The sequence below is a fragment of the Opisthocomus hoazin genome, chromosome 19 (genome assembly GCF_030867145.1).
Source record: "Opisthocomus hoazin isolate bOpiHoa1 chromosome 19, bOpiHoa1.hap1, whole genome shotgun sequence".
NCBI lineage: Eukaryota > Metazoa > Chordata > Aves > Opisthocomiformes > Opisthocomidae > Opisthocomus > Opisthocomus hoazin.
In genome coordinates this window covers 9,141,919-9,167,274 of record NC_134432.1, presented here as the reverse complement: position 1 = coordinate 9,167,274, position 25,356 = coordinate 9,141,919, and the positions used below count along the sequence as shown (strand labels likewise).

The 25,356-nt window shown below is 43.9% G+C and overlaps 1 protein-coding gene across 1 annotated transcript in view; it reads right to left on the bottom strand.

Moving 5' to 3' along the window:
• The window catches only part of PAPPA (pappalysin 1), a 183,148-nt gene that overhangs the window by 143,607 nt on the left and 14,185 nt on the right, over positions 1 to 25,356 (bottom strand). The window contains exon 2 of the mRNA XM_075439777.1: positions 12,433 to 13,501. Within this exon, the coding sequence (XP_075295892.1) occupies positions 12,433 to 13,501 (1,069 nt within the window). The remainder of the gene's footprint in view (positions 1 to 12,432; positions 13,502 to 25,356) is intronic.

Below are 25,356 nucleotides of genomic sequence, written 5' to 3'. Positions count from 1 at the left end.
GCAGGGGGAGAATCAAACGGCACAGATCTCTTCAGGCAAACTGGGAGAAAAACTCTGATGTGTCTGATGGAAGCATTTTACTCTGTGTTTGGAAGTTTATCATGACCGATCAATTCTGGAAGAATTAGTGAGTGAGTTCTGGTTTTTGGCACAGACACAGCAGTGGCAAAAAGGCTGGAGGCAAAAGGGAAGTAATTCTCATAACGCTGTGAACTGTTGCCATCAATCCTTACCCAAAACATTTCTTCTCCTTACTCTAGCACAGTGCTGTTCTGTAGGAGCTTTCCTCTTAGCTATTGCCCTTCATCTCACGAAGGCTCTTGACCTCGCTTGAGCTCTGAATGTGGAGATCCAAGCCAAAGACCAAAGTCTTTGGGAGTTCAACCTTTCTACAGACTTCAAAGAGCTTGGGATATGTAACTTCGTCCAGGCAGAAAGCATAACATACATTTGGAACAACATTATATATGTAAAAATAGAAAAGATTGAATGACTGTTAAGGAATGCAGTGTGATGGGGAAGCCTGATGTAAACCGTGCATAGCATTTACATACCTATTTCCAGTCTTTCACCTAGGTGTTCTGAATCCTAGTGGAAGCATCTACATTTTCTCCAGCAATTATAAAGACCTTAAGCTTTAATTCTTTAAATCATGCCTCTGCTGTGCCTATCCCTGCTGCGAGCAGATGGCACGACCGCTCCCCTAAGGAACTGAGCAACAACCATGAACAGCCAATGCTGATCCTCAGCGCTTCACACAGTAACATTGAGACTACACATTTTGGGGGGAATCAGCAACTCACAGATTAGTTCTTGACAGAAAGCAAGCCAAACACGAAGGCAAAATAAAAACCCTTAATCAGAAATGCCAAGTCCAAACCTACTCAGGTATTCTGAATAATGTAAGTTTATGTAATTTTTAATACTTCTCAGGCATGCCTATGTTTGTCTTCATTTGTGCTCGTGGGAATGAAGACAGGAACAGAGCATCATCAAGCTCACGGAAATCGGGAGCTCACAGAAAAATGCTGTTCTGTAATTGTTCTCAAATACTTTTGCAGACCTAAGTGGTTCAGACAGTTTGGAAACATTTCCATACTCTCTGATGCTCACATGAAGCAAACTAAGCTCTGGCCTTTTTGACATCTACCCACGTTCTCTGAATCAGTGTATCATATTTCTTTATTTACTTAGAATTTTCCACCCGTTAATCTCTCCCTGTCCCATTTTAATCAAACAAAACAAATAAACCAATCAAACAAACACAAAACAACTTAAGACAAGGCTTTTCAAAATGTAAAGGGGATTGTGATACTCACACGCTACTTGAAAGTCAGTGGGTCTTGTCTTGGGAATATAATTCCCTTTTGGGCCTTTGGAAGGTGCACAAAAATGCACAGATGATCAACAGTGATGGGTCTATTAATTGATATCATCTGGAATTTATGTTATTTAATCAATGTCTGAGCTCTGACTACAAAAGAAGTTTAAATTGACCCTCATTTCTTTCTGCTCAATGCTCTCTAACCTGTCGTCTTCGATAAACGAATATAATTTGCGAGTCTGACAAGGGCACACATCTCATTACATCGTATCACAGAAATTAGAAATGAATCAACAAACAAAGAGGTAAACTCCCGATCAGCTCGTTCCTACCACACAATGTGGAATTCTTCACATTTTACCCCTAATCCCACATCTGATCAAACTGAAACGTCTTCAGGGTCAGGAATGCCTCCGCTTCCTTTTGGCATTTCTTTCCCAGTTTAATCACATCTCAGAAAAGCTGGTATTTTCCGTGTATGTGTCTTATCTTTATCCTTTGTATAATTTGTGCCGTTTAATGCTGAAGCAATAATTCTGCAACATACTACTTGTGATGGGGCAGATCATTACTGGAGGAGAAACGCTGGCACGGCCTGAGCAACAGATTAAATCCCCTTCTTGGCATATTCATTTTTACTGTGTCTTTCAGCATAATTTTGACATGGAATTTTCCTGGCATAAATCAGACAGGTTTCCCTCTTCCCCTCCACACCATGCTGCGTAGCTCTGTGTTTTGGTAAATCTCATCTATTAATAGTTGCCCTCTGTGGCTATAAAAAAATACCTCAGTAGTCAAAAGCCAGCCCTTGCTACGGAACAGCTGTGGATGCCTCAACGCACGCAGGCCCCGGCATCACACAGCAAAGCCCTTTCTTGGCTCCATGTCAGAGCAAACCGATTAAATAAGGCCACAGTCAAGCTAAGGGAAAAGGAGCCCCTTCCCTGCAACGGAGGGAGAGAGCGAGCGGCTCCAGCACTAGGCTGGAGAAACATCAGGGTATTTCCATTTTCTCACTGACATTTTCTTTTTCCTTTTTTAACTCAGCAAACCCCCCTCCTGTGTCTTCCTCGCTCCACCCTTCTGCCAAGTCCCAATAAAATCTTGCACTTAAAGAAATAGGACAAAGACGTCATCGCAGCGAGTATCAAAGGTCATGGGGTAAATTTTAAGGTCTAGTCTACTTTTTTTGTTTGATTGATTTAACTGATTAAAGCATTTCTGCTCTTCCTGTGCTTTCAGCAGCATCCTGGGTAACTCAGGGGAAATTCAAACCAACCAGCTGTGATCCATATTACAAAGTCAAGGCTGGAAATACAACACAAGGATGTTGACAGGGCCATACTGGAAAGGGTAAAAGGAGAGGAATATCGTCTCCTGGTAAAGCAACAAAGTGCTTTTATGTGTCAGAATGAGAAATTTTCAGCTTAGCAGGGGATACAGGGAGTTGCAGGGTAGAAGCTCCACCGCAGAGGGGCTGGTCAGTGACCAAGGACCTGGCTCCAGGCAGCAGGAATCCTCCACGGGTTTCACTTTGGATTTTCATTTGCGTGAACTAAAGTTCTTGAAAATCCTCAAGATCTGCTGAGTTTCAGGCTCTCCCCGTTCAAAGCCCGTACAATGCCACAGCCATCGTGAGGGTCGGTAGGGAGACGGCGCGGGAGCCTCGAGGCCCCTGGAAACCCGGCTCGGGCTCACAGCACACCTGGTCGGAGGCTGCAGGCACTGACAAAGCCAACGTCACATAACTTCAGCACTTCTCAAATTTCCCTAGGGACATTTCACCAAGATAAATTCTCCTTGCAAAGCTGAGGGGAATGACGTGAAAAACCAACAGAGTCTTTTGCCGGGGAAACCAACTACCACAGCTTCTCACTGAAGTCCTCAATTTACTGACACAACAAGGATACAGCATGAGAAGCAAATTTATTTCATATTATCTACTGGCAGCATAGCTCCAAAGATGTATTTTGAGACAGCAGAAAGAATTTTGGTCTCCAAAGCCTTGTAATTCAACCCTGCTGAAGCTGCCCTCACACAAATCAGCGATGACACATCTTTTCAACATCTAGCGCCAAAATTATTTTTAAAAGCATTGCAGGTAATTGCCATCGCTGTCATTCCAAACCACTGCTGTTTCCACTATGTTACCATCACTGATGTAACCCAACAAGTGTCAACAGCAAACACGGGCTGCTTCTGCAATTCTTGAATTAACAGAAATAACACATTTCACAACAAAGAGTTCACACGTATCACTGCCTATGACCAGATCTTTAACTCGAATTTACATGAGACGTTCTGTGTTTCCAAGGTTTCTTATATACTACTCAAACACCTGGGTACCTTCTAAATTAATTGGTCTGTGGGGTGCAGATTTTATCGATCTTTTTCACTGGAGTGGATTGTCCACAAGAGTCTTTAAAACAACGGTAGAAAAAAATTTGCTGAACGTAGTTCTCCTGAAGTATTTCAGAAAGATCAAATTAGGCCAAAACCGCTAATCTTCCTTTCAGTGGGGTCCCTTTTTAGCAGGGGTCCCTCTAGCAGGGTCCCTCCTTTAAAAGAAAAAGGAAATTAAAAATGAAAAACAGCACTGGGGAAAAGTTAAGCGTGTGCTTCAAACTCGCACATGCCAGGAAATTTAGAGTTAAAGGTGAAACTCCACCCTAAAGAGCTCCTTATTGGAGATATTTCAGTGAACAAACATAACGTGTACTGAAATACAAAGACCCAGTAGGGTGCACTAGGTATGGAGTTTCAGCCTTCACTCCAAATTTCCTGGCTTTTTGGAGGTTTATTAGAGTTTCATACGCCAAACATTTAAGCGCTCCAAGAAGTTTCCTCAGTGCAGCTCACCCTGATCCTTTTGGAAGCTGAGAACAAGCACTCCAATGGTGCAGGCACCCATCCATTATTAATGAACCTGAAAACACTTTCTTGCAAATCTATGTTAATTTGGAGTGCTGAATTTATGTGCAAACTAGGTAATTTCAGTTGAGTCACCCTGAGAAACTCCAAAATTGCAAATCCACTCAGAACAAAACTGAAGGGCAGGATTCGACTGATCCCAGCCAAGCAAGCACTCCCAGTCTTCCTCCATGGCATGTGGGTCCCGTAACTCCGCTTCAGCCAGGGCTGCAGCCCAGCAAACACCGAAGTGCTTTCGACAGCAGTGGTTTGCATTCCTGGTCTGAACACTCTACCAGGCTGTGGGGTGGGGATATCTCCATCCTGCTTCTCAAAGAATCTGGCCCTAATGGATAAGCAATTACTCTGGCTATCAGTATCATGCTTTTTTACAACAGCTTTTATGAACATGTTACAGATATTGAAGCGGTTCCAGTGTATCTCAGTAATCCTAAATGATCTGCTGCGAGGCTCTGCATCATTGCATTTCCTGATAGCTGCAAGGAGATTATTACCAGCAGCTCTCTGAAGCCCCTCTGCTCACCCACACTCTTCACCTTTCTCAAATACGCACACAGAGAAAGTTTTAGGACTCTATACAATAACTTCAATGGGTGTCTTGGCATCTAGCTAATGGAGAAGACATCACACGCACTTTGAAGCTGGTCCTGCCAGCCACTCTGCACAAGCCTATCTTAGTGGTGGACAGGCGCAGAAGTGACGGGACAGCTCCACGCTGTCCTGATCCTGGGGTGTTTGAGGGACAATTAATTCTTCTCACTGCAGTTAAGAGAAGATAAATCAAGACATCAACTTCTCCAGTTTCTCCTAGCCCCAAACCGGACAGAGGAGAAAGCCTATCCTGAAGGGATGACCTGCCTTGGGGAAAGAAGGAAGACAGAATAGGGAGAAAGCAGACAGGGACTTAAAACTTCGGGAACTAGTGCCAAAGAAGTTCAAACAAGGGCCAATAGACACAGACTGTGCTTCATGCTGTTGCCTACAGATCTGCTTCTGCACCCTTTCTCCTTCAACCTTTTCCAAGGCCTTCCTCTTTTCCATCACCTTTCCATTTAGTTAATCCCCTCCTCACTCTGTTCCAGCTATCAAATTTAAACACACATACATACCCAAATCCCGACATACACTCCTCATAGCTCTGAAACCACACAACAGGCGAACAAACCAAAAAAAAAAAAAAAAAGAGTACAAAAAAATCACAAGCAATGATTTCTTCGGAGAAATCTTCTTTTTTACCAGATCAACTGACTAATTTTGGTGGAAAAAAAACAATAAGTTTTCAAGCTCATAAACTCTTCTTTGTATTATTTATCTTTTTTTCTGTAGCACTACTAACTGGCTTAATAAAAAACATCCCCCCTGCTGCTGAAACCTGCCTTACTTGTGAGCTTCAGCTCTTCCAGCCACACCAAGAGCACCACTGCTCTGAAAATCATAGCACTGGCACACTGTCACCTGTTTCTTCTGCTCAGCACTTGCACCTCTCTTCCCAGTCTCTTCCCATCACATCTGCTGAGGCTGCAGGCAAGTCCTCTGTGACATAAAGTCATTTTTCTACCCCAAAATATAAACTACTTACAGAAATGGCTATTTTCTGAGTGATCACACTTTTGGGTTGGCTTTCTCCCCTGGCACTGAGTTCACAGATATCGGGCAAAGGCAGAGATGTTTTCAGCTAAGACTATATAAAGAAAATTCACCTAATCCTTCTCACCCCTTCTCCTGAACCCCGCGAACCCACTACGTGAAGGCACCAGTAATGCCGAGGGTTTGCAGCGTGGCTGCACAGAACAAACTCCCTCAGGACACAGCACAAGTCGGCATTATCTCTTCTGAAAGATTTCTGTACATTTCCACTGGCAGCAGTAACGAAGGGATCGTTAGGAAAAAAAATCCCAACCGAAATACTGTTTGCCCAAGTCCAGCAATCCACATGAGAGGCAAAGTCAAATGCATCGTGCTCACAGATGCTGTAAATGGAGCATGGTGGAGGTGGCTGCTCTGTATTTCCCCAAAAGGCAGCTATTGCTTGCAAGAACTGAACTTAAATTCCTATCAAAGCCTGAAAGATGGAATGGGAATCACAAATGTAAGTACTGCACCTGGTTAAGCTTGTCACAGAAATAGCTTGTGCGTTGCATCTTTCCCTGTGTGAAAGGCGCAACCTCCTGAATTTACAGAAGGTTTCAGGTGCTGCTAATTAAAAAGGCAACAGGCAGCTCACACCCACTCCAGACGAGAGGCTTACACAAATGGGCATGGGAGAAACACAGGGTGAGTAACGCAAAGCCCCTCCGCGCTTGAAAGAGCCATGTTGGAGCCGATCAAACTGCGGGCCTGCCTGCAAGACAGTATAATTTGAACTGACCAGCAAAGAGGGTAAACCAGCTATAGGCACCGCTGCTTTTCAGAAGATGGAAGGGGAGGAACTCCATCTCGTTTGCTTCACCAGAGGCTGCTCAGGGGCTGCTGGAGCATGTCCGCGGGGCAGCTGGGCCTGGAGGATGCCGCGCTGCAGAGCACGAGGATGGGCAAATCCCGTCCTTGCCAACTCTGCAGTGACTCTGCACTTGCAAATCTTCTGTGTAGGGTTCCAGAGCCAGAGCCAAATGGGTCTGCATTAGCACAGGAGAGTATAATAATACTTTAATCTATTGTCTCCCACAAGGATTCTTAATGATCTCTGATAGTTTACGCCATAGATTTTATGGGCTGTCTTCATTCCAAGCATCCTGCAGCTTGACCAGACAGTGATCTTTTCACATAACGGATAACATCCATGAAAGAAACCATGAGTCCTGTGAGTCTTGGGGAAAAAATGTTTCTTGAAAAAAACTGTTGGAAAAGATGACTGTGGGTCAAGCTAAACCAAGCAATCTCCTACCGTTTCTAGGGTGTGCAACCCTATATGTAGAAATAGTTTCTTTAGTACTGAAGTCCTGTCTATATCAGAATTCAATACTAGGCTTATAAATGTCAGTTGCTAGCATGGGAACAGATGTAACTCCTCCCAGCTGATTAACATCCCTGACATCTGGAATAGACGACAGCATAAACAAGAGAGAACAGAGGATTTCCTGTTGGGACTGGGCTTTTGGGTGACAACTACGAAGATACAGCAGCTCTGTCCTTGAGAGCGTTACCTCTCCACCTTCTAAACAGCCTTGGGGCTGGTAATAATAGAACTGGACATTTAACGCTGAATTCCTAGACAAAAACTCAGGCATTTGCTATACGTCAGTCTGATACCTGCATGAATCCAGGAACCCTTGATGTCAAGAGCTGCACAATGGTCTCTTCGAGGCAGGGGATTAAGTTCTCAAGCTTCCTGAATTGAAGCGCTTTGATGAATTTCTTCTGTTCTTTTTAATGTTTAGGATTAGGTGGAAATTAGTCCTTTGTTGGGAATCAAGGAGTATTTCTTACAACTCTCTTAGCTCCTAGAAAAGGTCATTAAGTACGCCTCCCTGCTCCAGAGTAAGTTGACCACATTTTGCAAAGAAGCCTCATGAAAAGACTTCCAGTGGAAGAGAAGGAAAAATAAATAAAAGCCTGATCTGATCAGAAGCTTCATGGAGGAGCCATGATGTGCAGCCATAACTCAGTTATCTGTCCGAGGCTGACCTAGGCTGTGGATTAGCCAGCCACCACCTCCTTCTAACACTACTGCTGTGGTCCACACAGCATAGCATGGTGTGCTCTTCATACCAGGCTCTGCCATACCCCTTGCTGTTCAAAACCACTATGGAAATTTCTACCAGTGTTTCAAACACGTATTCAGAGTCTGTTTGAGATACACCTGGAATGTGCCGATGTCCTTAATCTTGAGCGAGCTGATGTGACGCAACGCTAAGCTTTGCTGAACTGTATGACACAAGTGTTGGAAAAGGCCATGGAAAAGGGTGGCATCAGCAGGGCACTGGACGCCAGCTCCCCCATTCGGCATCACCCTGAGTCTGCAGGCAGGTGCTGCAAAGAGACTCCGGAGCTCCTACGGCTCATCTTGGCCCCTTGTGTAGGCAGAACTGAAGGGTTCCGGGAGCCTTCAGGGCACAGATGTGGATGCTGAGAAAGCCTGTCCCCAGGGTCAGCTATTTTGTGGGGATTTCCAGCAAGTATTCAGTAGATTGTATAAATCGAGGGAGGCTGAAGAGACTCCAGTAGCTTTTACTGCTTCAGGAATTTCATCAGCGTTTTCCCAAGAAGGCATCACGGGGAATGCTTTCTTATCTGTCCCTGCGATCCTGTGGTGAAGCCTGATGTGCAAGCGCAATATTACATAAAAGAAACAGCTCAGTCAACCATAGTATGGTGCAAGAATTTGCCACATCAAATGGCACTTACAGAGCATGATTTCCTGTGATCCCTTGCTCTTTGTTTCAAGTTTTTTGAAAAGGAGCCATGGTAGGTGTCATGAGCTCAAAATCTTCCCTATTTTGTAACCAGCAATATCCCAAATAACACAAGGAATGTGTCTTTCTGGCAAGTGTGTTTATGCTTGTTCCTTCCCCTTGTATTGGGCCAGACTGTATGATCTTAGCATGTTCCAGTTTCCCAGAATTGAAGAAATAAAGAAAAGCTGAACAATATCTGCAAATCTTGTGCTGGGACTAAATACATTTTGCCTCACTCTTACGAAATGAATAAAAAGAAGCAAGGCAGATATTCTTGGATAAAGCCTGCTGTGTGGCTAATGATAACCAGTCCTTTGTTTTTTCCCCACAGGCTATTAAAAAAGAGGAGAGGCGATCTAGTTGGTACCACAATGTTTACAGCTTTTCTGCTGAGCAGCTCTGAGAACAGAGTCCCCATCCATCAGTGCTCTCCCTCTCAACTGGGCCTCTGGCAAACTTCTTTACAGATCTGTCGCTGTACTTAAATCTCTATGCACCAACATCCCTGCTACCCGACTATGGCAAGGAAACTCAGCTCTTTGGAGGAAAACATTTCTGGAAAGGTCACGGAAAGAGAGGTTGGAAACAAAAAAAACCTAACCCAGCTCTGCTTCTGGGATCAGCTCTAAAGCCACCACAGTTGCACCACAACGATGACTGAAGGACACCATCAAAGTATCTGAGCATTTTATCCAAGGTGCCCACAGGATGACAAGAAACTTGTAATATAGATTGGAGGTGTCTTGAAATCGTTCCAGAGATACCGCCTCTGTGGTTGCACTCGGTCAAGAAGCATCCACAGAGTTTTTTTGTAACAAGACTCATAGCAACTTTGTCCCAGGATGGAGGCTTGATGGACTAGGACTGAGAGTCAGCAGGAGGAAAATGACTGGAAATGGATACATCTTCTTTTGGGCATGAAGAGGCGCTGAAGAGGGTTCCTGTCTATAACAGCATTAATCAAGCATTAGCACTTTTTGGTTGGTTCTAAAGGGCAAACATATTTCAGGAATAAACTCTGCATGGTGAACAGCTGGCTACAACTGCCGACACTAAGGATGTAGCAGGAACAAAACCCAGTAGCATGTGAAGGCCCCCCTGGTACCTAGGAAGACTGTGAAGAGTCCTTACAGCACAAAGCTCAGGAAACTTTTTATTGGTACCATTTCATCTTCCCCCCGCCCCCCCTCCTTTCCTCACCAGACTGAAGGCTCTTTTCCCTTTCTTCTGTTATTGTTAGACTAAACTTTGTCAGAGGAAATACCTGCAATTAGATGTGAGCTCTTCGTGGCTGTGAAGATGTCTTCACTGACGTGGTGCAAGGCTTGCACTAGAGGGGACTGAGGACTCTTTGCCAACAAAAGTGATGAAAGAGGGGCTGGTGATGCAAAATGGGCCCAGACAGTGCCAACTGAGTCTCAGATTTCAACTGAGTCACTAACTGGTGCGGAAATCTCACTCAGGGGATGATGCTGAGGGCAATACCAAAGCCAGACGCAGGGTTTCAATCTTCACCCTTTTAGTCAATGAAGGCTTTGCTGCCAAAGCCACTGCCCTAAACCTGTATTTGGCAGCCTAAATACTCAAAGCAGCGTTCAGCCTTACAAACCTCATGGGTAAGTCCACAGACCCAGCTGCTCTATTTTGCCATACTGAGTGCAAACACCCATCACAGTGGCAGGTATGAGCTCAGCCTAAGCACACCAGCCACCAAATAATGGCTCCAGAGAGATGGAATATCTTCTACTGCCCTTCTTGGTTTCGTGACCAATGATCAATCCTGCATGATGATGTCTGTGCAAAGACAAATAAAGGAGATCTGACTGTTGTTAAACAACCTCTGGAGGATCTACGGATTTTCTCAGGCTCTTCACTGTGGAAGAGGACCTTCAGGCCTCCCATGCTGACTTCAGGGTGTCAGTCAAGACGAGGTGCTTCTCAAGCCAAAATGAACACGTAGAAGATCTGTGAGCTCAGTGCCATGAAAAGCAAATCCTCCAGACAAGTTCAGCAAGGTAGCTGTCTCCAAACGGAACGTACAACTGCGTATGAAAAGCACCCATGCTGTGTTAAGGTAACTTCAGATTTTGGAACCAAATTTCTTGCTCAAGCTTGTGCAAGTACAATCTGTGCAGCAAAAAGTCTTCATTTGAAATAGAAACATCTCTGTACGTCAGAATAATATTAAGACACAGTCTTAAATCTGTCAACTAAAATTTACAAGGCTTTTCTTATTTTATTTTGTATGGGTATTATGCTGGTCACAGAACAAGTGATAAAAGGGTACTATCAGATTAAAAATAATGTATTTTTCTAAAAATTGTCATAGCTGTTATAACTAACACCTCGAGTTCTCAGAACCACGGTGTTAAGACAATCCAATTTGCATTATGCCTTTGATGATATTTGCTTAGTTGTGTTCCTCTCCAGTGGAACAGTATTAAGAGATTGGTATTTTTCCTTTCGATATTTTCAATCATTAGTATTTAAAGTATTTCCTCATTTCAGCTTTGTTCACTGGCAACTGACTGAAGTCAAGCTGAGCTGTAAGGATTTTTTAAAAAACAACCTCACCGGAGTTTTTTAAAAAAATGGAAAGGAAGCATTTCTTTGCAGCTTAATTATGTGTATTTAAAGCTCCAGTAGAGCTGATAATGTTGTTTAAGAACTTCTCTCTACTAAGGAAATTACAAATATAGCCTGAATTGGTATAATGGAAGGGACTCCAGAACAGCTCATACTTTCCTTCTTAACGTGAACTTTGGTGTTGACAACACCGTTCTGACCATCTAGAGGGTTTCCCCCATGACTCCATGAATTGCCGTAAAAAAACTGTAACATGAGATACAAACAACACAACTTCAGCTTAACCTTCATCTTCTGTGTGTTTATATTTCTAACTCATTCACAGGGAATACTTCTCTGCTTGAACATACTAACTCTTATCTGAAGATGACCAAGAGCAAGTTGGAGTAATTGTAGGTACGTGATACTCAAGTGATGCAAGCTATTCAAGGATGTCCCTCTTCAAACTACAACACAAGGAAGCCTTTAGCTAAGGATCTCAGGATTTTATAAACTCACATCCACTGACAGAAAGTTGCCCTGCCATTTGGAATGAAGTGGCATTACCCCATTTTCATACATATAAAAAAGGGGCACATAAAAGTTCAATTGCCCATCCAACCTGTGCAACAGTGCTGCCAGGAACCTGGTACCCACCTCCCTCCCTCATAACCCACAGACTCAGCTGCCCCTCTACAGCAGCGCTTACACAAAGCTGTACTCATAGCACTAAGAATATAAAATAACCTACCACCTTTAAAAAAGTCCTGCAGAATTAAAGTCTACCTAAGAGTATTTATGTTCTGTTCCATGCCTGAGGGGCTCTTCCCTCTCCAAATGCACCCGAGCTTTCCATGACATCCAATCTCCACTCCTAAGAGTCTGTGGTTAAAATAAATTCTGCAATGCTACAGTATACTGCTCATGACCAGCAACTAACAGGTCTCCCAAAGCTGGCTGCTTTGGTCTTTAGCACCGACTTTCTTTAGCTTAGATGAAGAAAACTAATTCAAAGTCAAGACGCTGCTGAGACCATTACTGAGATTACATTTGGATATCTGTAATGTGAGCCAAATACTAAGAAAAAAATAAATTAATTACAAAATCCAAAGCCCATAATGACAACAACACAAGGGTTCAACAGCCAGCAGACTGATCAATACCTAGACAGATATTCATGAATATGCTCATAAAAAGCCTGCTTAAGAAATTGCCTACCTGTAAGGAGAATATGGGTCAAAGCACGTCTTGGTGACTTCCGTTATCTCTGGGTTACAGCATTCCCCACCATCGAAGTTGTATCTCTCGTAATTACAATCCATGTCACAAACACCATTCTGCTTCTTCTTGTTGAAGAGCGTGTGGCGTACATGTCGGCAGTCTCCACCGTCGTACCCAGTCAAGGTGTGGTTGCACTCCGGATCACAGTTCTCGTCCCCGATCTTGCTGATATCACAGTTGGCTAGGATGAGACGGTTGCGAAGGGAAGAGTTCTTCACCTCCAGCACCTCCAGCTCCCAGGTGATATTGTAGCGGCTGAAAGCCTCATTTAAATGTTGGTGCTGAAACTCAATCTGCTGCCGGCTGACGGTGGGGTTCTGGTGCTTGTCATCATAGAGATTTACCACACGATAGCGAACGATTTTGTTGCGGCGGAAGCTGGGGAGTTTGTTGTAGCTGGCAATTACGTCCGTGTTGTCACAGACTGTCTGTCCGCAGAGAGGAGGTTCTAGGCTGGTGTCCAGCAAATAGCCATGATGATAGCTGAACTTGCTCTGAGGACTGCTGCCATCCTTCATGGGAGACCAGGTGTTTTTCACATTCAGTAAACTGTCTTGAAGAACTAGCTGAGGTAGAGGCGTGTCTTGTCTGTGAATTGCCTGGCCCATGTCCAGCAAGATCTCCCTCTGAGACCGGGCTGTCCTCCAGAGGCTGAAGTGCTCTACATAACCCCGATAGTTCTGGTTCAGGGCATTTCCTCCAACCATGAGCACCTTGCACTTCAAGGTCAGAAGACTGAAGATGCTGCCCACCTGCTCTCCACTTGTGGCCACCTGGGCACCATTCACATAAAGTTTCATCAAGTGCCCATCATATGTGGCAGCCAGATGCACCCACTGGTTGGGGAGGTAGCTGCGATGTGCTGCAATGGTGGTTATTTTGCGAGCACGGTCCGTCTTCAGAGAGAAGAAATAGCGGGGGTCTCTATTCCCCTGGTCACTGACGGTGTTAATCCCCAGGACCCATCCTCGGTCACGGGAGGTGTAAGAACATTTGTCATATAGTCCTATGTGCCCCCAAAAAAGAAATATGAATAAATAAGAATGACAGAATAAAGAAATTAGTCTTTAAATTGTGTATCTCTGTATATACACACACTCACCTATATATGTTAGAAAGTTACTGTACAAGAAAGACTTTAAATCGTCTAGTGCACGATTGTAGGAGGCATGTTAAGACTTTCTATGAAAGGTCAAGATTTGCCAGTGGGGTGTACAAATGGGATTCCCCTTTCTCGACCAAAGACCAAAATTCTTTTGCAAATTCCTATCAATCAGCAAAATGTTGCATGGTACATTTGGTTCTTACCTTCACTCAAGCCATACATCATTGGTTGAAAATAAGAACAGGCCTGAGAAGCCATCCTTGTTGATCTCACTCATATCTCACACCCCTGAACCCTGCATTTAAGAAGGTCCAGAGGAGAAATAAGTGCGAAATCCAAGTACTGCACAGTTTGAGAAACACTGAGCAGTTGCAATAATCTCAATAGGTTCAAGCACCCGAACCCCAGAGAGAGAGGATGGGATATGTTCAGGCTACCTTCAAATTCATAACCAATAAACACCAGTATGGAAATGGCATACACTGGTATGCTGGATGTGCAGAACGAAGTATATACCACACCAGGAAAGGGCAAGAAATGCGCACAGACGGACACAAACATTCAGAAAGATTCCTGCCCCCTCACACACACACTAACAATTTGGTGCACCGCAGGCAATACACACTAACAAGTTCTCTCGTAGACAAAGTCTGAATCCACACCTAAAGCGCTCTCCACCAGTCTTCAGGCAGCTCCAAGTGGTGGGAAGAGCCCGCTCCTCCTCAGCCTGCGACACGAGGTTTGGCAAGTTAAAGACACACATTTCCATCTTTCAGTTCTCAAAGGCCTAGGGCTGCAGGGACACCCCTCAACTGAAAAAATAATCGTTAGAGCCTTCAGCACCAAGTGGCCTTTCTACTATCAGCACACAGAAAACAATCATTCCCCCAGGCCTCCATTTCAAAAGCCTGAACGAAAATCATAAATCTCTGACGGTTCAGTCCTCATGAAAAGACTAAATATCCCCTTACCTCACCCCTGCACCCTAACCCTCCCAGCACTACAACCAAGTAACATCTTCTGCTTCTAAGTTGCTCAACAGCCATCTGTTAACAATCACTCATTAACAGCGCAGTCTTGTCTAGTATCAACAGAGCAAAGGTTACAGGAGCATTCACCGTATTTTTCCTCCCCTCTCCCAGCACCCACCTTCCCCCCAGCTCCTCACACCCTTCCCCTCTCCTCCTCCTCCTTCCCCTGTAAAAAAAAGTCTTCTAATGGGAAAGTTAAAAAAATTTAAACAGGCCTTTTTTCTGCACGCTGGTATTTTGCTAGGGACTCTGAGCTCCCCCTTTTCCTGTTTCCTTTGGAAGGGAGATCCCAGGGTTCGGAAGGTGATGTGTTTATTCATCTGTAGGGCGCACTCAGTTCAAAACCTTTTCAAGACCAGCTTCTAGTTTGTACTGCTACTTCTGATCCCGAGAAAGGAGAGGAGGAGAACCAGGGAGGGAAAATACAAATACGCTAAAAAAAAAAATGACATTTGCTGGAATGGATATTTACCTGAGAAATTTGTGATATGAAAGCCAAAGCTGTCAATGACCTCCTGGAGTCTGTTTTTTAAGCTTTTTTAAATTTTTCTTTATGGAATAAATACTTCTACAAAGCATTCATTTTCAGATGTATGAGAGCCCATAAACGTCTGCATTTTTATGAATCTCAAATGAAGGTATTGTCCAACGATAGTGGGTGGATAATACTGCAATGAATAAGAAGACAGCTGACAAGACAAGTCCCTCTTCCAAATAAGTCATAAAAAGTAAGTTAAAAAAATCCCAACTTATTGTAATAAGACCATCAGAGCTGGTCAGACATTTTGTAAGAGAGTTTTTGCCTGCCAACAAATGCCAACACGGTGAGAGCAGAAGAAAGGATGCAGAAACGGGCTAGTCCCAACACATCTCTGAGAAGCTGCAGGTCTTCACCATGGCCAGGGGAATCCCCGGGACTCCCTTGACTGTTTAGACTGCAAGCACAGAAGGTCAACCCATCGCAGCCATGTGCCCCACCATCTCCTGCCACCTTTGCCGCCCTGCGACCAAATTCTCCGTGCCTGTGGACCACAGGGCAGCTGCTCCATCTGTTTTTCAAGGTATCCAACATCCCCACTGTTGGATGGACAGCTGGAAGTCCCGGAACAGGCTTCTGGGGTCTCCAGCTCTGGGGAAGTCCACCATACAGTCTTTAAGGGTCAAGTTTTCTGGCTTTTTGTACTGACTGGGGCTGCAAATATTCCCCCAAAGAACTAATAAATCATTGTGGAATGGAAATTCAGTTTCTTAGCCAGCATTAAAGAACATCTTCCTCTCTCTCTGAAGTGCTGCATGATGCTAGTGATTGACCTCAGTTGAACAGATGGAGCTGCTGGAGGAATACTACAGAATAGTAGCAATCCTCCCCTTGCCTTTGAGCATTTAAACCCCGATGTGATGCAACGTGTCTTGAGTTTGGCTCAAACAGCTGCCATCAATTCAAGATTTACAGGGAGCCAAAGGAGGGCAGAAAAAGAAGAAAACAGTGACAATAGGGACACCACTGAACATGCCAGTATGAAAGCTGCTGAACTGAAACAGTCTACTATTCCAGTTCCTTACATTTTCTAGTTTAGGGCAAAGGTCATTACTGAATCCATATACCACGTAGAGTATTCTTTTCCCAAACTTTCACTATTACAGACATCCAACTCTTGATGAAAAGATGGATTGAACACAATCCCTTCAGCAGCAAGACTTGTTTTATTCTTAAGAGACAGGAAAAAGAGTAAGAAAAGGGATAAGAAACCCACACTCCCTATAATTTGCAAGTTGTACCAGTTCTTTGTGACCTTCTTTTGCTTCTATGCTGTACCTACTTTCCCAGTCCTTCACTTTTGGCTTTACACTAAGAATCCTCCGGCTAAGGGAGTGTCACTTTTCCGTTTTGTCCCCAGCACAATGAAACTAATTTCAGCTGGGACTTTGGATGTCATAATAAAAGAATTTATTACTTCTTCTATGACAGCTAATAAGGGCAAAGTCATTGGAAGAGGGACATGTGAAATAATTGCCAGAACTTCTGAAAACTGAATAATTTGATGTTTTCACAATTTATTTCAATTCAGTAAAAGGTTCCATAGCCATGAGTTATTTCTCAGACATAATTAAGAACATTTTAAACAAGAAGAGGCCTCTCTTACCCCAAACAAGGCTGTTTTTGAGCAAAGGCACCCCTTGCAATGGTTGACACTCCAAACTTCAAGATTCAGCTGTGACCACAACCAACATTTACATGAAAAACACACAGAGTTTAGATACTCATTTACACTGAGAACTCTTTACAATAATGTGCTGAAGGACATTTTTAGCCACTTAATATCCCTTTACAAACCAAGAGTGGTGTAAAGAGGCCTCATGGTAAATGAGACTCAAGCCAATGACTGCAAAACCACAATTTGGCGAATATGCGTGAAGTTTCTGAGCCAAGAAATGGTGCGAAATAAAACTGATGTTTGTTTTCCCCACAGCAATTAGATCAAAAAAATATGTACAAGTTTCATACAGCAGCGAACAGTTTTCCTCACTTCTGCTTGCCCCGAATTGCTAGAAAGGGATGGCGCTACGGTTGAGAAGAACACTGACAGCCCTGCTAACTCCTTAGTCTGATTTTTCCCTGTAAAGCTTCTGTTCCTGAAACCCAAGGGATTAAAATGGAATTTTATCTTTTATTAAAAAAAAAAAGCAGAGGTGCTAGTTCAGCTTTCCAGTAAGCAGCATTGGTAACCTTCCTTCCCCACAAAGGAGTGAGTCACTCTTCAGACAGCTCCAGAGAAGAGCATGCACACAGTAAGACGCCACGTTCCTGTCTGCTCGGCCAGAGACAGGCTTGGGTTTGATGGCCCAAGAGGCTCCTTCCAGTCCCATGCTTTTTGTCTCTTATAGGAAAAGTAAATTCCTAGGCAGCAAAAGAGTGAAGAAAGCTGGAAAATTAAACTCCAATGGCTGAAAGCCAAAAGCCAAACATGGAAAACCAGAAATACAGTCTCTCCCTTTTTTCACAAGTGAAATCTCATTTCTCTGTCTACTGACCCACAACTCCTCCAGTACACAACTGTCCATCTGACCTCTTCCAGGAGGCCAGTGTACGATTTCTATCCCAATTTGCTTTCAGGACTTCGCTGGGGACTTAAATAGAGCTACATCCTTGTGTGGGCCCTGTGCACTGGACAGGATTTGGCAGCCGAGCACAGCATGTAGCATCAGCTGCTGAACTTCTGGAAGAAAGTCCTGGGTGAGGACACGAGGCACTGCTGTAACCAAGCTCGCGATGCCGAGATCGGAGCAGATGTTTATCAGCAGCAGCCACAGAGAAACGGGAACTCACAGCTAGAAGCTGTCCCTGCCGGAATCACAAGAAGCTCTCCCTGTGGGCAGAGTTTGAAAGAAGAGAGGCCAAAGTGGCCCATGCAAGCTGCTGTACTCCACTTTAATATCATCAATAACAGACCCCAGGCCTCCCTCCCTCACTTCAGTGCAGTTTCTTGCATCTTGCTAACAGTAATCTTCCTGGTAATCAGCCCAGCCATAGAATTACCTAAGAATTTAATTCTTTGCGCAGAAAAAGCTTCCCCCTTTTGCTGAGGAAAAAATAAAAGAGATGACCTGTTCTGCTTTCCTTCCCAGGAGCCGAGAGGCTGGGGGCAGGGAGGAAGAAGGTCAGTTTGACTTTGAACCCATCAGGTGTGCTGTGGAGCCCGTCACAGCCATGCAAGGCAGAACGGCAAACAGTGCCCTGCACCTCTGAAAGTTGGCCGTGCCTGTTTTGCTGGGAGACTCCAACCAGAGGTGACAGGACTCAGTTATGAAAGGGGAATTTAGGTCAACAATCAAAGCCACAGTCAGGGGGCCCAAGAACAGGGAGCTAAAGGTTGGGGCTGTTTTTTTCTTTAGCATGCTTTAATCGTTTAGTATCAAAGCACAGAGGAACGCTTGAAAGAGCAAATATTCTACAGGAACCTATAGAAAGCTTTTATCTGTCCAGAGGAAAATAATCAAACCCGACAGATTTGGGTTAAGTATCCCCATGTTCCATGCAATTGGATAAGTCAGCGAAGATCCACTGGAGCAGTTCTTGAGTTCTGCACTGGATATTTCATGGTATGACACTGAACCCAATACAGTTTTACAAAGTGGAGAAATAATCTCTCCTTTCCTTTGCTATGCTTACCCCAGCCCCCACTTCCTTCCACAATGGTTAAATAATTCAAAGTCCAGAGTACTTACGGCAACATCTCTGTCTATACCATTTCCAACACAGCTAAGAGGCCTCCTGAGGTCGCCCCTTGAGATGAGGAGCGGCTCAAGGAAAGCTCCCGAGACTCGCTCAGGTGGCAACGTACTCCTTAAGCGAGTAAAAAGGGGATGTTTGCTGCCGCTATCAATCTAGCTGAATTCGCACCAGATATTATCATTTACAAGCTATTCAGCAGGATTCAGAGCTGAGACAGAAGGACAGAGTTCTTTTTGTTTTGACATAAAAGACAAGATCTTCATCATGTAGAAATACAGAGTCTAATACAGCTATGCCTATTTAACGTTGAGAAATTGGCCCAAGGCTCTCTGCAACATCGAAATCTTTATATCGTTGCCATTTAGCATTAAATTAAGCATATATTCTTACTGTTTCTCAAATTCCCAGTCACTCCTATGCTCGATGAGATACCTTGAAGCCTGAAAACAGGGAGGTGAGAACGGCTAAACCAGCAAAACATGAATTTAATAGTGGCTGGTTAGTTACGAACATTACACAAATCCTTCCCTTCTTATAACAAAATCATGTAGGCTGCAAGAGAGCAGCCACTGGCATGGACAATCATATTAGTGACACTTCACTGAGCCTATTGTGAGAATATACCCGCTAACAGTATATAAGAGCTTGCTGCAAATAGATCTGGTAGGCTGGGGTTAGTGAGAAATTATTAGATTGTGAGGATTTTGAGGTGCAAGTGAATACACAACACTGCATAACCAGATGGCACAGAGGAGTGAGCTTCAGTCCTTGCAGTATTATACCAGGGTCATCCTTGGACTGGGTGTTGCTTTTGCAAGGGCTCCTTTGTATACAGTATCAGCGTAAACAAGCATTAGTGCGAATGTTGGCTTCTTATCTAGATGTCCCTAAGCATTTCACAATAAAGCTGCAGAACCAGTGGAGACTGGTACTTAGCTAACAAACTGTGGCTGTTTATAATCTTGTTAACTAGTTTTGGGTGGGCTTTTAGATGGATAGCAAAACGCACATCCTTCTCAAGGGTCAAACTTCAGTCCCTGCAGTAAAGTCTGGGACCACAGGAACATTCCAGAGAACAAGGGAAAGGTTCTTCTAGTATCTACAAACCAATTTGTCCTGTGTGGTTCCCAGAAATAACTGAGTATTTTTGGTGGAAGCTTGGAAAACCAGTATGTGCCCATGTTATTAGAGATGATCATAACATATGCAGACATAGTGACAGTATTCAGATAGCACAGGCAGGCTTCGTTTGGATACTACTGAACTTTAGGTCATACACTCTGCAGCCATCAGCATGCTGCTTCAGAGAATCCCTGGTGTATGTCATAAGGATGGGTGGCTTTGCATCAGCCTTGATTCAGACATGAATTCAGGTTGGCGGTTGCCAGTTCTGGACACTCTAGTGTGGCCCACTGATAATGAAGCAGATTTTAGAGTTTATGAAAACCCAGATATCTTTCAAATACAGGGAATGGAAAGCCCTCAATAAATTTGTTCGTTTGGCTCGAAGGGACTTCAAGCTCTCTATTTCTAAGCTTATCTATGTTCATTGATCAGCAGAACCAGGTTATGGATTAACCATGCTATTGTAGCTGAGGCAGCGTATTCACCTTTCGAGAAACCCAGCTTTAACATCATTCTCACTTTAAGAGCAGACGTTGCAAAACACACAGATATACATCAAGAGGCATGCATGAAAACCATCCATCTTTCACAGACCCATGCACAACACACACAAAGCCGTCAGCACCCATAAACCTGCATAAAAGACAGAAATACAATGGCACACCAGCAGAAGGATTGCTCTACAGACACAGATGATTATAGCCAGCAACATGCTTGGTGGAACACACATTACCTCTGCTTCCACGCCTCCTTCTCCTCCCTGCACTATTAGCCAAATACTGATTAGCTATAAAAGCTCTGCGAAGAAATTTGCTCTTGTGCATCCCAACACAGATTGGCTTTCCTCTCTTTTGTAAGAGTTAATGCTTGAGAGCAAACACAGAGAGTATCTTCTACAGAAGGAACAGACACGCAAGTACCATAACTTCCGGGTAATCTAAACGATAAAGTGGTATTTCTGGGCTCCTTTTAGAAAACAGCAGAGAGAATTGATCATAAACTGGGTCAAGATAGGTCAGCATACCTCAGAGCAGATCAGATGGCTAGAGCATCCCAGGAGGAAACGTTCTCCTGGAAGGATTATTAGGGGCACATCTGTGCCATCAGATGACCGTGCACAATACCCATCAGCTCACTGGGAGTTCAATATGGCATTTCCTTTCAAAATGTGCTTTGTGCCTGACAAGCACTGCAAGTCAATCAGCTGCAGCAGCGGCCAAGTCTGTAGTCGTGCTGGAAAAGCGCCCGACACACTGCCCTGCGGAACCCCCTCGATGGCCAGAAACGCGGAGCAGGGAGAAGTGGAGGTCTAGCGCATGAGATTGCTTGTGGTGCTGATCAAAATACATGGCGAGGATTAAAAGGGGGGACAACAACACAGCTTGTTTTGCTTTTTAGAATTCCCTTGTCTCTGACCTTTACAGCAGCTTTAGGGCAGCACTGGAACCAGCTGAGCAGTTACTACTCCCAGCTGCAGAGAGACGAGCTTTTACACCATTGCACAATGCATGTGTGTTGGAGGGGGGGAGGTTAGGGCTAGAGAACAAAGAAGGAAATCTAGTGGCACCTAAATCAAGCATTATGATCAATGAGGGAGTGGGAAGAGGACCTGGGGCGCGGGGACAACCTTACAACCTTTCCAGGATCAGACAGATGGCCAACATCCACATTCTTACAAAACCAAAACAAAAACAAAAAATTCCATGAATGCAAACTAGGGCACCCTGCAAGGAGACTGTAAAAATCACATCATGATAGCTTAGACTTGTCTTTGTAATTGAGGGGCATTTCCACATGAAACAGTTCTTGTTATTTAATTGGATTTTAAGAACATTCTTGGGCAGTTACTCTGTGAGTGCAAAACTGAGCGGTTCCAGTGCATTTACACTGATTTATACCATGCAAGGTCTTTGCCTCTATGAGAATTAAATATCTTATTGTAAAAACATCTTAGATCTTATCCAGGCTCAAATATCTTTCTGCATCTGGCTTTCCCATATGACTGCATCTTTCCTGTACTAATAGAAACAACTGAGGAATTTACCAACCTTACAAGAAACATGTCCGACGCAGCACACGGGACAGCACGCAGTAACAGCAGGCAGAACGGCGCTGACTCTGCCTGCTTTCTGCCGTCGCTTTCGAGAGGGATCCAGGCCTTCTCTAATCATGACTATTTCATGCCTCAAATTCCCCGCTCCATACTTGCGTACGAGTTCCAAACCCATACACAAACCACAGAGATATTTCTGCTTTCTAGGAAACATCCCGCTGAAAAAACCTGCCTCTCTAGCATGATATAACTATTATAGTATGCACTCCAGATAGGCTGTAGTCACCACATATTAGCCTAAGTGCATAATTTTAGAGCTCTGTTTTTCCGCTCAGTTTGAATCCAATCTCATTTGTTTTGGTATGATTTTCCTTCTGGAAACACCTGAGCCTGTACTTCTGCTCTACATGTATCAGTGATCACTCGATCTGTGAGCACAAATAAAGAGACATCTAAAAGAAGATTCTCACACAGATACTCACAATGTCTTAGAAGTGTACGGAAACATATTCACACCTATTAAACCGAAGGCTGTAGCTGAAAATTCAGCTGTTAGTTCCTAAAGGACAAGATGGGACAGCGATGGGCAGCACTCCAGAAGGTCATAATTCTACTTCGGTTTCCATAAGCGTTGCCAAAGTCAAATGCTTCTCGAAAGTAATTGACCTTCTCAAGTCTGCAAGAACTGGGAGAAAAATGTAAAAGAAACAAGCTACCTTGGAAGATTTTTGGCAATTCTCGTGTTTAGCTGAGCAGCAGGAAATATCGTATGTCCAACCTTTCTTGTGTTATTTCAGCCCTTCCACTTCTGGTTAAATTTGGAACCAAAGAAATGAAGACTAACAAAATAGCATGTACGTGTACTACTTTCTCTGTGCACAGGCCTATATATACACACATGCACATGGCTTTGAGGGAGCAGACCGGGGCATTTTGAGCAGTTGCCTTGAATTTGAATTTTGAGGAACAGTCTCCAGCTGGGGATGGCTCAAATGAAAGGAAATCCTGTCTCAGAACACTAATTACCTTCGACAGGTCTTTAGTCTATACTTTTCATTTGCAACTCAGCCAAAGTCACAGGAATAGGTCATTTCAGCATGCAGCCTACATACCCTTCTGGACTGCTGTTCTGCCCGGAGACCGTGAGACAGACCACCCAGCAAGGAGATGACAAGCAGAAGTCACCCCGAGCTTATTCTCCGCTGTCTCATTCACTTCTCTGTTTTTAATTGATGTCTGCTGTGTTAGCTGCACAGTCCTGACATCGTCAATGCTGCAGTTTCCAGGGGGAAACCCTGACTTTGCTCCCCTAGAGTTGTATTCTGGAGGTAAATTCTTGGCTTCACTGAAGTCAACAGTAAAACTCTTGCTACCTTCAGCAAGAAAAGATTTCAATCTTCTTTTTCAGCTTGTCTTCAGCCTAGCACACTGGGCTGTTTCGAAGGGGAACAGTCAAGTCATTGCTAAGCACAACATTCTGGTTAAAAGTGACAAAATCTAAACAAGATTAACAATATCATATGAAACTGAGCCTGACAATTCACCTGTAGCAGTGCCCAGGAGAGCCTACAAAGAACTGGGAATATTACAGTGATTAGAAATATCCTACCAGTGTCAAGGAGGATCCGCAGAAATACTGGAAAATTAAAAGATCTGAAATTAGCATCCTAGTGCAACCTGTGCTTTACTATTGGCTTCAATTATTTTTGAAGTAATAGCTGAAAATCCCAGAATGATCTGACGTTAGAAGCACTCAGGCACAATACAGGTGAGGACTGAACTGACTCCTCTGTACAGAACTTGTAATTTGAAAAAACCACTGCATTTTAATTTGAAAGTTATATTCCACCATCCTACTCAGGTTTTTCAATGACTGACTACTCTCAAGGCTAAAATACTGTACCTTCTCTCTGTTCTGAAGTCGCTTAGTCTCCTTGTGCATCCATTGGATTTACTTGTATCCCTTATTATTAGATTTCCAACCTCCAATTATCAGATTAATATTCCCCAAACATATACTTAAAGATCATGATGATCAAGGCACTTCTTAATCTTCTTGAGTCAAATACTTTAAGAGTTGTTACAAATCCTGCAATTATTGTCATGGTTAATTTTATTTTTTTTTTCGCTGAATCCTCTTTCATACAACATCCTTCTTCAACTGTGGACACCAGAACTGGACAAAGTACTCCAGCATCAGCTACTCCAGCAGCAACACAAGGACAACACAGCCTCCACAGTCCTGCTCAATGCTTCCTTGTTTACATAGCCAACGATGACTCGAAACCTTTGGCCACAGCATCACATTGGCAGCTCGCATTTACATGCTTTATCTATTCCAACACGCAGTTCCTCCTACTCATTTAGCCTCCAGGTGAAAGCCCCTTCCCCCACCATCCGTCCTTCATGTATGACCTGCCGCCCATCTTTCTATATGTATGACTTCACATTTGGCTTTATGCTATGCATACTGTTTGCATGTTCTCAATTTTTGAAAACACCCAAATGAGAGTCCTGTTTTGGTCACTGTTTACCACTCCCTGAACACTGCAACATCTGCAAATTTTATCAGCACTGATTTTATGTTTTCTCGCAGGTTGTTGACAGAAAATATTAACTAGTAAAGAGCCAAGACCGCATTGTGCTGAATAGGAGGGAACGTGGCCAGAGTTGCACTGTTCAGGCAACAGCTCTGTTTTTCAGCAGGGGAAAATAAATACCTGTGATACTCATGAATACGAGCTTACACAAGTCAAGAGAAAAAAGATGGGACAAATAGATAAGTATGAGATTGGCAAGATACACCTCTGTCTTTTGTCTCATTGGCATTCCACAACCACAGTCTTCTCTTCAGGGCAGCAGAGCACTGCTGGGGCCTAGCACGACCCTGGCCAATGGGACTTCTTGGCTGAGCATTTCCTCCTTTTGGTCCAACGGACTGGCATTTGCTGTTTACAGCATCACACGTGATCAAAGCGCTGCACTGATGTGACTACCTCATCCTTACAAACAGCATCTCTCTGAGGGCTGCTGCGAACCATTATACCACCTTCACAGATGGAAAAGACAGAGCTGAAGGCACCTCAGAGCAATTGCAAAGTAGGAACTAAAATCCTAGAGCAACCTGTGCACCTCCAACCACTCTGCCACAAAAAAAGGCAGCTTGAATTAGCAGAAGAGGCAGCCTGCTTCTCTCTCACATGGCAGTTTCATCACTGCTGAAACAAACACCCTTTCTTTCTCCCAAAGCATCTAATTTATCGCTGAAGGAAATCTCTGTTCTCTTCCCGAAACCACCAGCCAAAAAGAAACC